The following is a 16,228-nucleotide window of genomic DNA, read 5'->3' on the forward strand; positions in this document are numbered from 1 at the left end:
ACTAATTATTGATCACTTGAGTTACGAGGGAAACATGAGGAGATCCTCGTGCCCTTTTTATATAACTTTGTCCTTTGGTTACTTATTCAAGCTCTATTAACATTGGAAAGTAATTTCACCGCACTTTTTTTCACTTCAAGTAACTCCCCTTATTGAGAATCATTGGATTGAATGAATTAAAAGAAAATCAAAGGACGAAAATAAGCATCAATTTGCAAAATGAAAAAAAGAGTGGTGAAAATTTTATTGCCTTTGATATTGACCTCGTCGCTAACAACTTATTTATTTTTATTTAATACAAATTTTGTAATTATATTTTGAACTAATAGAATATGCACTTTGAGAATGAAATTTTATTTCCTCATTCTCATTCCTATGGCATGAGAACATACGACTTTCATTTTAGTGTTTGAAATGTTGTGAAATAAAAACAAGGAAATACTTTATATTTTGTCATTCCCATTTTTGGTTTATCAGGTAATAGAATTAGTGAGGTTTTGTCCATACATTTTTTTTTTGGAACTCGAAAAGCACCCGGTACTGTTCACTTGAACGAAAAACCACATTTTTACACTAAAAAGTCAATCCTTGTACTATTCACCTTATCTTTTATTTTGTCCTTATCATTAAAACTCAAAGTTTTCAAGTCTTTTTCATTAGTTTTCCTTATTTTTTTTCACCTTTCTTATATTCGTCTTAATTAGGATGGAATGAATTGTAAAGGATCAAAAGAGAGAAATTAACGTTTGAGTTCGCACACAATGGTGCCCACTATGAGGTTGAAATGCCTTTGTAAGTCTTTTCAGCCTTTGAAAGAGTGGACTTCCGTGACGAAACCACGAGCCGATTTTTTTTTTTTTAAGTTTTTAAAGTAATGGTCTTTTTTTTTTCTGAACAAAAAATAATGGTCGTTGAATTATATGATTAAACTGTAACTAAAGTTCTTTAACTTAAAATTCATTAGATTTAGCATTTGAATAATTTTTTTTTAGTACAAACATATATTTTATACTAAAAGAAGGAGAGCTCGCTTAAGCCACATAATGACCAACCTAATTTGATATGAAATTTATTATTTATGAAATTCAAATTCAAAACCTTTTACTTATAAATAAAGATAAATACTATAGTAATGAGAGTACCTTAATAATTGAATATGAGAAAATGTAAAGCATTCATCGTTCCGTATATGTCAGTACAATCCAATAGTTTTGTTAGTGGAGTGCCACATTGACTGAAAAAATCAAATCTTTTTACTACAAATATTCTAAAAATCCACGTTTCAACGATCCATCACACTGTGAGTGAACTTTGCAAACTTCACATCAGCATCTCGGCGGCGCCTGAGGAAGTCCACAGCCAAATTACGGCTTTCTCACCTTAGCTCTCCGGTATTCTGGGTCGTTTCCAAATGGGGAAGCTTTGGGGTGTATTGTGGGATGCTATGGAGGCTTACAAGAAATGGGTTAGGGAGAATCAAGACTTTGTCCACTCATTGGAGTCCCTGGCCAATGTGAGCTGCTCTCTCAATTTCCTTACTTTATTTCTTGATTATCATCAAATTACGTGACTTAATCGGCATATTTTGCGTTTTCTTTTCTCGTTAATTGGATTGTTTATGCTATTTGGTTAACTGGGTTTTCGATGATATTAGAAAAGGTGAAACCTGACAGTTTATTTCTTCCTTTTCCATAACCACATGTGAAAGTGAAATTGTGAAATTGCCAATGCTTCCGATTATGACGTTTCTACAGTAAATCGACGACACATTGTTAGTGGGGAATGAGGGAAGTATTATCCATTCACATATATTCTTTGGTACCAATCCACACTTATGGGAATATCATTTGGATTTTTGGGGGTTAATATGTGGCTCATACATAAGAAATTCACTCAAATTGTTTTTTATGGTTAATTGTACTATGTCTCCTTTTGGTTTTCTTCTTCTTCTTCTTTTATATGATCAGTGATCCGGGTTTTCTTAATCAACAACGGTAGCTCAAAATTGGTGAAAATTCATGGAATGATTGGCCTTAAGTTGGGTTTTGCAAATTTTTGTTATCTTAACTGGATTTTGATTACCATGTACAGGAATTCACGTGGCTTCTACCTGGACGGTTTTCTGAATCGGAGATAGGACCAGAAGCAGGTTTTTTGAAATTTTGGTAACATTTGGCTACTTGTTGTTGTAGCTTATAGACATTGGCAGGGGTTCTTTTGTTTTTCTGAGTAATTATATAGATCTCTCTGGAGTAATTGTACAATGTATAAAAGTAAGTTTGGTTGCTCCGAAAGTTATCAAAATTTAAAAAGTAAAATTGGAGTTGTCCATAATCTCTTGGCTTTGTGTTTCTGAATAACAAAGTATCATCGTTCATCACAGCATGTTTAATTTATCCAAAATGTACCTTTTCAATGCTAATCTTTTATTTAATATGATCTTCCGCAGTAACTACTCTCCTGGGAATAATAACCGCTATCAACGAACATATAATCAACACAGATCCTCCTTCAGTGCATGATGGCGCTGCCGAGGGTTATTCTTGTCCGTATGCATTGTGTATATCTGCACTAAGGTATTTGGAAACGTTGGTTGAAGTAGTAGCTCAAGAGTATCTTGGTGATGAGAAGAAATGGAATTTCATTGCTATTATGGAGGCTATGAAGTGAGGACCATTTGTTATCTGCCATAAGTCACTCATTTTTCAAGCATTTATTGTGTTTAGGCTTCTAATTATCGCCTAGTTGTGGATTTCATTATTTTACAGTGCTCTGGTTAGGTTAGCTTTGTTCCGGAACAGTGGATATAAGATGCTTCTGCATGGAGGAGAGACACTAAATGATGAAACGGATTTGGAAGCTTCAACTCCTCAATGTAAAATTGGCGGATTGACAAAGCCTGGAGAGCAGCTTGGGCCTGGTTACTTAAGAAATAATAATCATCGACAGGGTGCATTGAATTCAGAAGGAAGAGCATTATCTGCATTGAGTGGGTTTGGAGAAAATCCTAGGATGGTTTCAGAACCAGTATGGTTGCATAGGGTTCAACAGCAGCACGCGAGTATGGAGCCTCCAAGTAACTATTCAATTCATATAAAATTGATTTACTGGTTAGGGTATGTTATTGCAAGTTATTTTAGTTTCTATTGATGTAGATGTTGTTTTCATACAGCTCCATTGGTTGAGAGGTTAACCCTGTCCACGTTATGGTCTGAAAAATGTTTTCATGGGGCGTTTTATGTTTTTGGGGAAGTGCTATTTATAACGAGGCCACTGATGTATGTTTTATTTATTCGAAAATGTGGAATTCGCTCATGGATTCCTTGGCTTCTTTCTCTGGCTATGGACTTCACTGGGATGCGCATCCTTTCCCGAATTTCTTCATCCAGGGGTGGTACAAAAGCGCCGCAGTTTCATCTCTCCGTCTCTGAAAAGGATGAGGTTATGGTTTCCAAAACCTTGAACCTGTCTTATTTAAGCAAATGTTTTCTTTGAAATTAGTCCCGTTGTCAATATTTAGTCTGTCACCATGGTTGGCGCTGAATATCTCTTTATATTTGGCATGGATTCAGGTTAGAAGACGAAAGCTGTTATGGGCACTTTACGCGATGAGAGATCCATTTTATACCAGGTAAGGTAATGCTGAATAGGAAGTCAATGCTCTGTTTAGTTCCTTCCATTTTCTCCCTTGACATTTATATTTATACGCTTATTCAACTACTCATATTCTCGATCCCTCCGGCACCAAGAAAACTGAGACTCATAGCTAACCAAACAAAACGAAAAACATTCCCAGTTTCGTGAGTTCCATAACCAGATAGATTAACAATATGAGATTCACACACTTTCCTTCCCTTTGATTTCCACCAGGTTTCTCGGAAACCAAACACAGCCTCAGGAGACGTCATTTCCGAACCAAATACTTAATTGAAAAGCTGTTATCATTATTTGATTACTTCAACATTTAATCGCTGATTGTATTTTCCTCTGCAGATTCATAAGCAGCCAAGAAGAAAGCAAAAGTGGAGCTAAAACCTCAAGCTTCTTCTCTAACAAGTACAGTTTCTTTAGTCAGCGTTTGTAAGAAGGGTCGTTGGGTTGTCGTCATTTGCAGCCCATCAGTGGTGCCATGATTGGACGCTTGCAGTTAGCTTTGAGTGCTCTCGCTTACAAGTAGAAAAGAATATTATTAAACTGATACACTAGTAGCATATTTAACTACGCAGTTATAGAGAGATTTTTCAATGTGACCGGAACACGAGATGGTACATCACGTGTTATTATACAGATGGTACATCACGTGGTACATCACGTGTTATTATAGGCGTTTGCATAGTTTTACATGGAACTCTCTCTTCTATTTTTATAATGTCCTCACATTTTCTAAGGTAATTAATTCGATTTTCATCATTCCAATTCCATATTGAATACCACCTTAATGAATACCAGGTGTTGGTTTAGTATTTTAATTCCGTCTTTAGATTAGGTACGTTATTATGATTATACATTCTCTACTCTTATAACAAATTCAAGGGTGAGTAATCATACATTCTTCAGTTACCCGGTGACCAAAAGAACATTTGAAGTGTGTATAGTTTTTTTACTTGCTACAGATGGGAATTTCACGTTAATTCTTTTATGTCTTCTTTATTATGTAATTCAATGATACAATCAGTCTAATTTTAAAGTCCAACCAAGAATCATCCTTATAAATAAGAGGCTTTAGTTTGACTCTCGTAAATAACGAGTGTAATACTAACTTATTATGAATGACTTATTATGTGAACGCAAATCTACTACCTTTAATGCAAATACATTGCAAGTGAGTGTTGTGACTTAACAAAAATTTGGATTCTGATCTTCATAATTTAGAAAAATTTAGGGTAAATTACATAAAACTACCTCAAATATTGGGTCAATCACAGTTTCATACCCTATCTTTAAAACATTTCAATGTCATATCTCATCTTACGAATTTGTTACACTTTCATACTTTCTGTCAGTTTGTTTGTCAATTCTTCCGTTAAATAGTGACGTGGTTTGAGATGGGACCCACTCTCTATTAAAAAATTAATTAAATATTAAAAACTTAAAAAATAATTCTTTTTGCATGGGGGACCCACCCCTTATCCCCTTCACCCTTCTTCCCCGCTCCCATCTTCCCCCAACCCAAAATCAAAACCACCCCAAACCTAGATCCCACCTGCCTTCGCCTCATCCACTTCCAGCTTCTCGTCTGCTTTCGTCTTCGCCTCCTCCACTTCCAGTTTCTCCTCCCGCTCCTCCACCTTCTTCAACCGCACCACTTCCCTCTCCCCCAGAAGGAAAATTTTTGTCCTAGCTAAGAACATGTAAAAACATTTGAACACATATGTGCAAACTAATAACACTTTAAAGTAGGCATGCATTAAAAAACAATTCTAAAACCCATGACTTTCAAAGCCTAGTGAATGGTGAATCACAAGACTCTTTAACAACATTAAAGAGAAGAAAGGATTTTGAGATTTATTACCCTTGAAGCTCATCCTTGTTTACACAAGGGATTCACCCAAGTGGAGGGCCTTCAAGTCACCTCCTAGCTCCTTAGATCTTCCTTGTGATTTTCTTCCTTTTGATACTCCTTTGCTCCTTGAGGATGTGAGGAAAGGATCTCCAAGAACACCAAAGGTTTGGTGTCTCTAAGTCTCCACACCAAGGATGAGATGTGAAGATGAAATAGATGACTTAGAGGAAGAAAGATTGCTAGCTATTCCTCCCCTAAGTGGCCGGCCTCTATGGAGAAAAAGAGAGAAAAAGTTTCTCTTCTTTTCCTCAAGAAAACCCTTAGTGAGATAATGGCTATAAAGTTTCCTTTATACCACCTCACATGTGAGTGACAAACTTGCAATTAAGCCAAGTTTGCATCCACTTACCCTAGGCCGGTTTTGACTTTGTTTTTGGGTTAATTTCCATTTAGTTTTAGTTGTCACACAACCTAAACTCAATGGGCCTTGTGGACCAAAACGAACCTTTCGTAAGATTAATTAAGCCCAATACGAACCTTTCGTAAGACTAATTAATTAACTAATTAATTAATCTTGACCATTCTCAATTAAACTATTTAATTGCTTATCCAAAGCATATATATTTCTTCACTTTTATCCTTACTCGGTGTATGATCCATTAAGTTCCAATTAGCGAGGCAGTGGGCGATTGTTACTCTTAACGATCGATTTTGAATTGAAACTGCATTTCAATTCTCCCTCTGATGAAGATTAGTGTTTGCTAATCCTCAGGGCTTCCACAAACCATGAGTGACACCTAGCAGTATGTCATGGCTACCCAAACTAAATAGAAGTGGTTGGAGAACCTATCCAGTTACAATTACAATGCAGTATGGTCCTTCTCTAATACAATACTCTTAATCACATTGTTTGAGTGATAGTTTGTTTCATGTCTACTATCCAATGTGATACTTCTCTATATGATTCAATTGAATATGTTTGGAACAAACTTCCAAAGTCATATTCGTATGCTTTGACCAAAGACTCCCGAATCATATCTCAGAGTATTCTCCCTCCACCATGGAAGGTTAGAGATCCCTTGTTGTGCATTCATATGCCTGCATGATTAGATAACTTGACCCCAACAATGCCATGGACACTCTTAATGGAATGCCTTTAACATGATCAAAGATTAAGGATCCAACCATTAGGCATCTATGATGCCTCAGGTTAAAGGACTACTTTGCATATTACAACTTAAGAGTTCTTACATGACATGTATGTTTGAACTCCCTTTTGATCGTTGTTCAGTGTAGACAATTACCTTTTGAGCACCTATGTGTTTATCCCAGTGTCCAACACTGAATGACTTGAGACTAGTCATACTTACGCTTGAGTTAACATAACACATACTAACCTTAACGGATTGTCAATGCCTAATTGGCAATCCTATGGCTAGGAACGTTTTAGGAATGAACATAAGAGAAATGTCTCTTTAATCTAACTTACTTAGATCACTTCTCTATTAGATTAAATACATTCCTTGGATTCCCTTATTGCTTAAACGCATAATACATTAAATAGTGATTAACAATAAGATATGCCCTTCATTAAACATATAATAGTTTAAGACAATAAGTATTCCAAAATCTATTACATCAAATGAGTGGCTTTGTGGGCATACTTCCAATAATCTCCCACTTGCACTCAAAGCCACCTTCCCATGTATCTAATACCCATTTTTTCCATATGGCGGTCAAGTTGGATTTGAGACATTTGCTTGGTCAGTGGATCTACTACGTTATCGGCTGAGGCAACATTGAGGATGTTGACTTTCCCCTCGGCGGCATATCTTTTAATGATATTAAAGCGTCTATCAAAATGCTTGTTCTTTTGATGAGCCTTAGGTTCCTTGGCTTGAGCTATCTGATAGGAGCATATTTATGCGACTGAGTTAGCTTGTTCTCATGCATTTATGTTGTTATTTCTTAGTTAATTATGTATTTTAAGCTATTTTCGTGTGTTTGTAGGTCCATAAGCCTTATGAAGCAATAAGATGCATTTTGGAGCATTTTGGAGCAGTTTTGGGCTTGGAATGAAAAGCACATGCATGGAGCAAGGTGGATGGACGAAATTGAAGACTAAAGAGGCTAGGAATGTGTTAAAGAGAAAGAAGAATTAATGTAAAAAGGACAAAGAGCTTAGCCACAAAGGGGTGTCACTCTACCATTCACCTTTCCATCATTGCCGTGCACCACCATTGCACTCCTTTTGGATTCCTATGCCGTGCATCATCATCCATGTTCCCTCCATTAACTCATTTGTTGCATCATTCCACCTCTCTTTCCTTTCTCTACCATGTGCACAATCATTTATGTTCCCTAGCTGCAACACCATCCCATTTTACCCCCATGCTTTGCATCATCACTTCACTTTCACCTTTGAATCATTTCAAACACCATTCATTGCACTCAATTGCTACACCATTCCTTGTTCCCTCCATCATTTCAGATTTCATGCATCATTACATTGAATCATTGCACTCAATTGCTACACCATTCCTTGTTCCCTCCATCATTTAAGATTTCATGTATCATTGCACTCAATTGCTACACCACTCCATGTTCGCCTCCATTGCCATGCATTTCCTCTATAAAAGGAAGTGTGTGTAACATAAATTGAGTTCATACTTTGTTAGATCATTCATTCCCATTTCAACACAACCTTCATCCAAACACATCCATTCTTCTTCACATCCATTCCTCCATACAAACAAACCTTCAAACACTCACCAACACCTTGTGCCGTAGCAAAGGAAGGGAAGGAAAGTGCTTGGACGTGCTTGTTGTCCAACTTGGATCGTTGGAGTGTTTAGGTGTTTTTTTTCTTTTGTTTCTAATGTTTAAATTCATTTCCTTTCGTTTTGTTGTAAATATGAGTGGCTAAACCCCTCTTGGCTAGGGGTGATTTCAAAGCCATGATTATGTGTGCAATATAATTTGATAAATTCCAGTTATGAACTCTTGAATCGTGAATGCAATTGGCTTAACTATTTGATTGATAGCTTATTTGTATTTGTTAATTAAGGGTCGACACTTAATTGATATGCATAAATCCGTTGCTAGAATATAAGGAAGTTTCACATAATCGTTACAAAGTTATATTCACATGTAGTGAAGGTCGCTTATAAACGATCGCGTTAAGTTCAATTCCTAGCATAAACGACATTATGTTATAGTTGCAAGTGCTTTGTCAATGCTTATGATTTTCATTAAACGTAATGATCTTTGATTGTATCTCTATTATGATGTCATGTAGGGAACTTTTGAAGAATGTTTTGGGTTATAGAATGATGTCATCCAATCCAATAAAACAAGGAAAATATGAGAGTTAACTAGTGATGTCACAGTTAATTTGGAGCATTGTTGTTCATAATTTAATGAAGTAGTAACTGGAAATCAAGTTATTTGCATACATGTCATGTGTGGAGAAAAAGCCTCTAGCTATCCCATCCATCATCTTATTTCTCAAATTTGTTTTACAATCTGTCTAGTTTTTCATACTTGTTTGTTTGTTTCAACTTTGTCCAAAACTCAATCCCCCTTTACTTTAGTGTGTCTAATTAGTTAGAATCTATTTTAATTTGTGTTTTTAAATTTTTTTATTCAAGTAAAAGTCAATTTTCGTCCAAAGTCATTCCTAGTGTCTAGTTTAAGTTTATTTGGTTGTTTTAAGTTGTTTTGAGTATTTTAAGTTTGCTTTGAGTTTTGTGAGTCTTGTTAAGTGTTTTTAAGTTTAGTTTTATGTTTTTGAGTCAGTTTAGAGGTTATTAGCAAGCTCTCCTAATCCCCGGTCCAGAACGATCCCTACTTATACTTGTACTACAATTGTTAAAAGAGGGTTAAATTTGTGTGTTAAGATGATTTTCGCATCAAGTTTTTGGCGCCGTTGCTGGGGATTAGCAACTTTGCTAATCCTTTGTTATTTCTTTTTGTTTATTTTCATGTGCTTTTGTTCCTAGTTGCTGATTTTACTTGTTTTAGGTGGTTTATGACTCGAAGTTCTCAACCTGTTCATAAGCACATCTTTGACTTTGACGACGATTTTGAACAAACTTTGAGACGAGTAAGGAATCAACAAGATCCCCAACCATCTCAACCTGCACCAGATCTTTAAGAAGACAAAGTACAAGAGCAAGATGAGGCCACGACAAGGACTTTTGAAAAAGTCCAAGATATGGCAGTAGACAATCGAACAATCAAGGAGCTTTCTGCTTCGGGATTAGACAATGCTCTGCCTTTATGCATTCAATATCCAAGGGCGGCCCAAAACAAGATCAACGAGTTCGAATTAAAGTCCAGTTTATTGCACCATATTCCTAAGTTCCATGGGTTGTCCATGGAAGATCCTAATAAACATTTGAAGAAGTTCGAGGTTGTTTGTTCGAGCATGACCCCTGTGAATGTTGATGGGGGCATTCTGAAAATGAAGGCTTTTCCCTTTTCTCTCTTGGAAAATGCTAAAGATTGGTTGTATGAGCTAGCCCCCAGAATTGTCACATCATGGGAGAGTATGAAACGAGCATTTTTAGAGAAGTTTTTCCCAACTTCTCGAGTCATTCTACTACGCAAAAGGATTAGTGGCATTCAGCAAAACCAAGGTGAATCCTTTCCCACTTACTATGAGCGTTTTAAAACCCTTGTTGCTTCATGTCTACAACACCAGATGAAGGAGGAGCTTCTTCTTCAATATTTCTACGAAGGGCTTCTACCAATTGAACGCCAAATGTTAGACGCCTCAGCGTGATGAGCTTTGGTGGACAAAACACCCATAGCTGCCAAGACCTTAATTGCTAACCGAGCATTGAATGCCCAACAATATGAAGGCGTTGGTCAAAGAGACAACCCACGATAGCAACAAGTTAATGAGGTAAGTGCTATTTTCGAACTTCAAAATCAAATGGCTAATCTTACTACTCTTCTTTCACAGGTGGTTGAAAAACCAAAAGAACAAAGTGTAGCCACTTGTGGCGTGTACTTAATGAATGGACATCTCACGGATAAGTGCCCTCAATTGATCGAGAACGGAGGGTGGGAATCTGCCAACGCCGTGGGTTTTGGGAGTCAAAACCAACCAAGGAATGATCCGTTCTCGAATACATACAATCCAGGTTGGAGAGATCATCCAAATTTCAAATGGAGGGAGCCCCAACAAACCTAACAACAAAGTGCATTCAGACAGCAACCTTCGGGATTCTATCAAAGGCCGTATGCACCTGCACAACCCCAAACACAACCTGCCTAAAATAACTCAGGTTCGTCTTTTGATAATGCTCAAGTTATTCAGTTACTAACTACGTTGGCAAAGGGTCAGGAAAATCAAGCCAAAGATATGTACAATTACGCCGAGGAAGTGCAAAATCAAGCTCGAGAGGTGACTGAATTGAAGAGACAAATGGGACAAATGGCAGAGTTCATGGGGTAATTTAGTAGAGAATCAGGTAAGTTACCTAGTTCGACGGATGTGAATCCAAAGGGAGGCTTCAAATCTGTCAAATCCATTACCTTGCGAAGTGGAAAAGAAGCTGGATCTAATCCCAGCCCATCTAAATCCAATCAAAAGGAGGACGAAAAGATGCAATCTGAGGAGAAGGAATAAGGCCTGCCCTCGGCAAGGATTGAGCAATCTTTGCCGCAGCCACTTACACACCCTAATTCGACCACCAAAGGTAAGTTGGGTTCAAATTTTATGACTTCTAATTCCATTCCAACCAATGCACCATTTCCTCGCAGGTTTATGCAATCAAAGAAGGATGAGAGTGACAAAGACATCCTTGACACATTCAGAAAGATGCAAGTCAACATTCCACTTCTAGATGCAATTAAACAAGTCCCCAAGTATGCTAAGTTCCTGAAGGAGCTGTGCACTACAAGGAAGAGGGCTTCGAACAAAGAGGTGGTAAGGGTAAGTGAGAATGTCTCATCTGTGTTGCAATGAAAATTACCTCCTAAGTGCAAAGATCCAGGCAGTTTTACAATTTCTTGTGTTATAGGAAATACTCGCTTTGAATCTGCCATGTTAGATCTAGGTGCATCAATAAATGTCATGCCTTATTCAATATATGCATCTATGAACTTGGGAGAATTAAAAAATGATGGAGTGATCATTCAACTGGCCGATAGATCTAATGCGTATCCAAAAGGTGTTTTGGAAGATGTTTTAGTGCAGGTGAATCACCTAGTCTTTCCGGTGGACTTCTACGTGCTTGAAATGGAAGACTCGAACCATTCCCCTTAATTACCAATATTACTTGGCCGACCATTCATGAAGACTGCCCGTACAAAGATAGATGTATTCAAGGGAACATTGACCATGGAATTTGATGGGGAAGTTATTGATTTCAATATTTCTGATGATATGAGATATCCTCATGATGGTCACTCTTGTTTCTCTATTGATGTGATTGAGTCTTGGGCGTAGGAATTCCTTGATGATTTGAGTGAGGATGCACTTGAAAAAACTCTCACGCAAAGCATTAGACTAAAAAAACGAAGGGTTAGCACTTAGGCATGCACACGGCAACAATAAGGAACATCTTGCCGTGCCTATTCAAGAAGAATTGGTGGAGATGGTTGCTGCCCTAGAGTCAAATCCAAGGCATATTGGTAAGTCTCCTAACCTAATTTCAATTCCTAATTCGACTAACAAGTTGCTTCCTTCTGTAATCCAGCCCCCTTCCCTAGAGCTTAAACTATTACCGAGCCATTTGAAATATGTGTTTTTGGGAAAACAAGAGACATTGCCCGTCATCATCTCTTCTTCACTCACTGCACAAGAGGAGGACAAGTTGGTGAGGGTGCTTCGGGAATACAAAACTGCCATTGGGTGGACATTGACCGATATCAAGGGAATTAGGCCTACCACTTGCATGCATCGAATACTCTTGGAAGAATGAGCCAAACCATCTAGAGAAGCACAATGCCGGTTCAATCCACCCATGATGGACGTTGTGAAGAAGGAAATCATCAAGCTACTAGATTGTGGAGTGATTTACCTAATTTCTGATAGCCATTGGGTCTCGCCGGTCCAAGTTGTTCATAAGAAATCCGGAGTCAGTGTGGTAAAAAATGAAGATAATGAGCTTGTGCCCACCCGAATCCAAACCGGATGGAGAGTTTGTATTGACTATCAGAAACTCAATGCTACGACAAGAAAAGATCACTTCCCGCTGCCTTTTATTGATCAAATGCTGGAAAGGTTAGCCGGTCATTCATTTTATTGTTTTCTTGATGGCTATTTGGGTTATAATCAGATTGTGATAGCTCTCGATGACCAAGAAAATACTACCTTCACATGTCCCTTTGGTACCTTTGCTTATCGACGCATGCCATTTGGGCTATGCAACGCACCAGCCACATTCCAAAGGTGTATGATAAGTATTTTCTCAGAATTTGTGGAAAAGATCATTGAAGTGTTTATGGATGACTTTAGTGTTTTTGGTGACTCATTTGATGCATGCTTGAATAATCTTACTCTGATCTTACAACGATGCATCGAAACTAATCTTGTCTTGAATTGGGAAAAGTGCCATTTTATGGTAAAACAAGGTATAGTTTTGGGGCATATCATATCAGAAAAAGGGATTGAGGTTGATAAATCTAAAATAGATATTGTACGTCACTTACCCTCTCCCACTTCGGTGATGGAGGTTGGTTCTTTTCTTGGCCATGCAAGATTTTATAGGAGATTCATCAAGGATTTCTCAAAAATTGCCCAACCCTTTTGTTGTTTACTCCAAAAAGAAGTAGCCTTCGAGTTCAACAAGGAGTGTGTGACCGCTTTTAAAACCCTCAAGGACATGTTGACTTCGGCCCCCATCATCATGCCACCAGATTGGAGCCTTCCATTTGAGCTAATGTGTGATGCATCTGATTATGCCATTGGTGCTGTTTTAGGCCAAAGGATGAACAAACAGCACCACGTCATCCACTACGCTTTTCGGACACTAAATGATGCTCAATTGAATTATTCTACCACTAAGAAAGAACTTCTTGCAGTTGTATTTGTTTTAGATAAATTTTGTTCATACTTACTTGGCACTAAAGTGATTGTATTCTGACCATGCAGCATTGAAATACCTCCTCACCAAGAAGGAGGCCAAACCAAGGCTGATTCGTTGGATGCTCCTACTTCAAGAGTTCAACATTGAAATAAGAGACAAAAAGGGGAGTGAAAACGTGGTGGCTGACCATCTCAGCTGTTTGGTGCACGAGGAGGACTTCTTACCCATTCTAGAGACCTTCCCTGACGAGCAATTGCTGTCCCTAGAGGTAAGTGAGCCCTGGTATGCTGATTTGGTCAATTATTTGGTCACAAAACAAGTTCTTAGCACTCTAGATAAATACAAGCGTCATAAACTCAGAAATGATGCACGATTTTATGTGTGGGATGATCCATATTTGTGGAAGTATTGTCCTGACCAGATTATTCGTAAATGTGGGCACAATTCCGAGTTTAATTCAATTCTTGCATTTTGCCATAGTTATGCATGTGGGGGTCATTTTGGCACCCAAAGGACATCCCTTAAGGTTTTAGAAAGTGGTTTCTATTGGCCTACATTGTTTAAGGATGCTAGAACATTTTGTATAACTTGTGATAGATGCCAAAGAACAGGTACAATCGGTGCCAAAGACCAAATGCCGCAAACCCCCATCTTTAATGTGGAGATCTTTGATGTATGGGGTATGGATTTCATGGGACCCTTTCCGCCATCATATGGTTTTACTTATATTTAGCTAGCCGTTGATTATGTGTCGAAATGGGTGGAAGCCAAAGCCACCCATACTAACGATTCTAGAGTGGTGGCAGATTTTATCAAGGCTAACATCTTTTCCAAATTGGGCATGCCGAAGGTGTTCATAAGCGATGGAGGCTCCTACTTTTGCAATCGCACCATTGAGGTGCTGTACAATGTGAAACATTGGGTTTCCACGCCATACCACCCTCAAACAAGTGGCCAAGCTGAAGTCTCGAATAAAGAAATCAAGCAAATCTTAGAGAAGACTGTTGGGCCAAACTGGAAGGATTGGAGCTTACGTTTAGATGATGCACTGTGGACATATCACACTGCCTACAAAACACCTCTAGGGATGTCTCCATTTCGACTAATTTACGGCAAGCCGTGTCACCTACCTGTGGAATTGGAGCACAAAGTGCACTGGGCTGTGAAAACATTCAATTTGGACTTAATGCTGCTGGAATGAATAGGAAGCTCCAACTGAATGAACTTGAGGAGATATGGAATGAAGCCTATGAGAATGCATGAATTTACAAGGAGAAAACAAAGGCGTTTCATGACAAAATGATTCGGGGAAAAACATTCTCAATTGGACAGAAAGTGCTACTATTCAATTCCCGTCTACGATTGTTCCCTGGTAAGTTACGGTCTAAGTGGATTGGGCCATTTGTTGTCACTAATGTTTTTCCCCATGGTGTAGTCCAAGTTAAAAGCTTAAGGAACGACGACGAATTCAAAGTGAACGAGCATCGCCTGAAGCTATACTATGAGAGTGATGTGGGGTAGATTGTGGAAGAAATCCCACTCAGTGCTGTGGGCCCTATCCAAGCTTAGAAGGAAGTTTCATCCGGCTGCAAGATGTTAAAGCAAACGCTTCTTAGGAGGCAACCCATGTTTTGCGTTCCTAAAAACCTTCCATTTTCTGCAATTTTATTTTGCCATGATTGTCATTTTTATTTGTTGCTTGTTTAATTGTTTTTGGTGTGGGTTTATTTTTGAAACATTGACAAATATGCAAGGTATTTTACATTAAAATTCATTGAAAATGAACATGAGGCAGAAAAATACAAGAGGGAGCCTTCACAAAGGCTGCTTAGGAGAAGTCTCAGTAGTCGGCAGAGCCACAGAAGGATGAGGTATCATAGGTTCATTATTTGGAGCTTCATTACGCGGTACAACCCCAGAAGACGAAGACAAATGCTGTTGGAACAAACCCACAAATCTCTGATGATCAAGTAAAATCTAACCATCAGATTCCTACATCTGGTCAATCTTCCTCTTCATGTTTGTAGCATAGTTATGTGCAAGCTTGTGCAACTGTTTATTCTCATGCTTGAGCCATCTAATCTCCTGTTTGAGACTCATCACTTCAGCAGCCAATGATTCAACTTGATGGGTTCGAGCAAATAGACGTTGGGCCATATTAGACACAGAACCGACACACTGCACACTGAGAGCCAGAGAATCCTTAACAGCCAACTCATCAGACCGTTTGGAAAGTAGTTTGTTATCTTTGGGAGTGACAAGGTTTCAGGCCACCACCGCAGCGGTCATATCATTCTTCATCACCGAATCCCTAACGGTAAGAGGACCAGTAGGGGATATGAAAGATGGGCGCCAGATGTTGTCTGGAAAAGGCATGGATGCCTCTTCACCAAGGTTCAAGTCAAAACGACGGTCGGAGGGGCCAGACATTTTCAAAGGTGTTGAAGAAAGAAGAGGTCGGACAAATCGAGATCTTAGAAGTGCAATGAAGGGAGTTTCTATGGGCAGAAATTCAAGTGTGCTTAGAAATGAACTGCTTATCCTCTATAAAAATCAGCACTCGACGAGATTTTAGAGATTGAAGAGGCGAGCTCAGAAATCAAAGAGGCCAATTCAAAAATTGAAGAGGCAAGCTCAGAAATCAGAGAGGCATTTTCTTTTCTAGACGTGTCAGCATCTGTCA

The 16,228-nt window shown here is 38.4% G+C and overlaps 1 protein-coding gene across 6 annotated transcripts; it reads left to right on the forward strand.

Moving 5' to 3' along the window:
- The first annotated feature begins 1,158 nt into the window (after window positions 1–1,158).
- On the forward strand, window positions 1,159–4,410 carry LOC103418385 (peroxisome biogenesis protein 16-like). Of its 6 annotated transcripts, none has more exons than XM_029092799.2 (7): window positions 1,159–1,513; window positions 2,092–2,149; window positions 2,450–2,666; window positions 2,769–3,076; window positions 3,173–3,441; window positions 3,573–3,636; window positions 3,994–4,410. In XM_029092799.2, the coding sequence occupies exons 1-6, from the start codon at window positions 1,412–1,414 to the stop codon at window positions 3,633–3,635; spliced, it is 1,017 nt and encodes a 338-aa protein (XP_028948632.1). In that variant the 5' UTR covers window positions 1,159–1,411; the 3' UTR covers window position 3,636; window positions 3,994–4,410. The 6 variants fall into 6 exon arrangements, with proteins under 6 accessions (XP_028948632.1, XP_028948623.1, XP_070672701.1 ...); XM_029092790.2 differs by having other exon boundaries at window positions 1,174–1,513; window positions 3,573–3,631; XM_070816600.1 differs by having other exon boundaries at window positions 1,231–1,513; window positions 2,769–3,061.
- The last annotated feature ends 11,818 nt before the right edge of the window (window positions 4,411–16,228 follow it).

Source organism: Malus domestica, chromosome 02 (genome assembly GCF_042453785.1).
Source record: "Malus domestica chromosome 02, GDT2T_hap1".
Classification (NCBI taxonomy): Eukaryota; Viridiplantae; Streptophyta; class Magnoliopsida; order Rosales; family Rosaceae; genus Malus; species Malus domestica.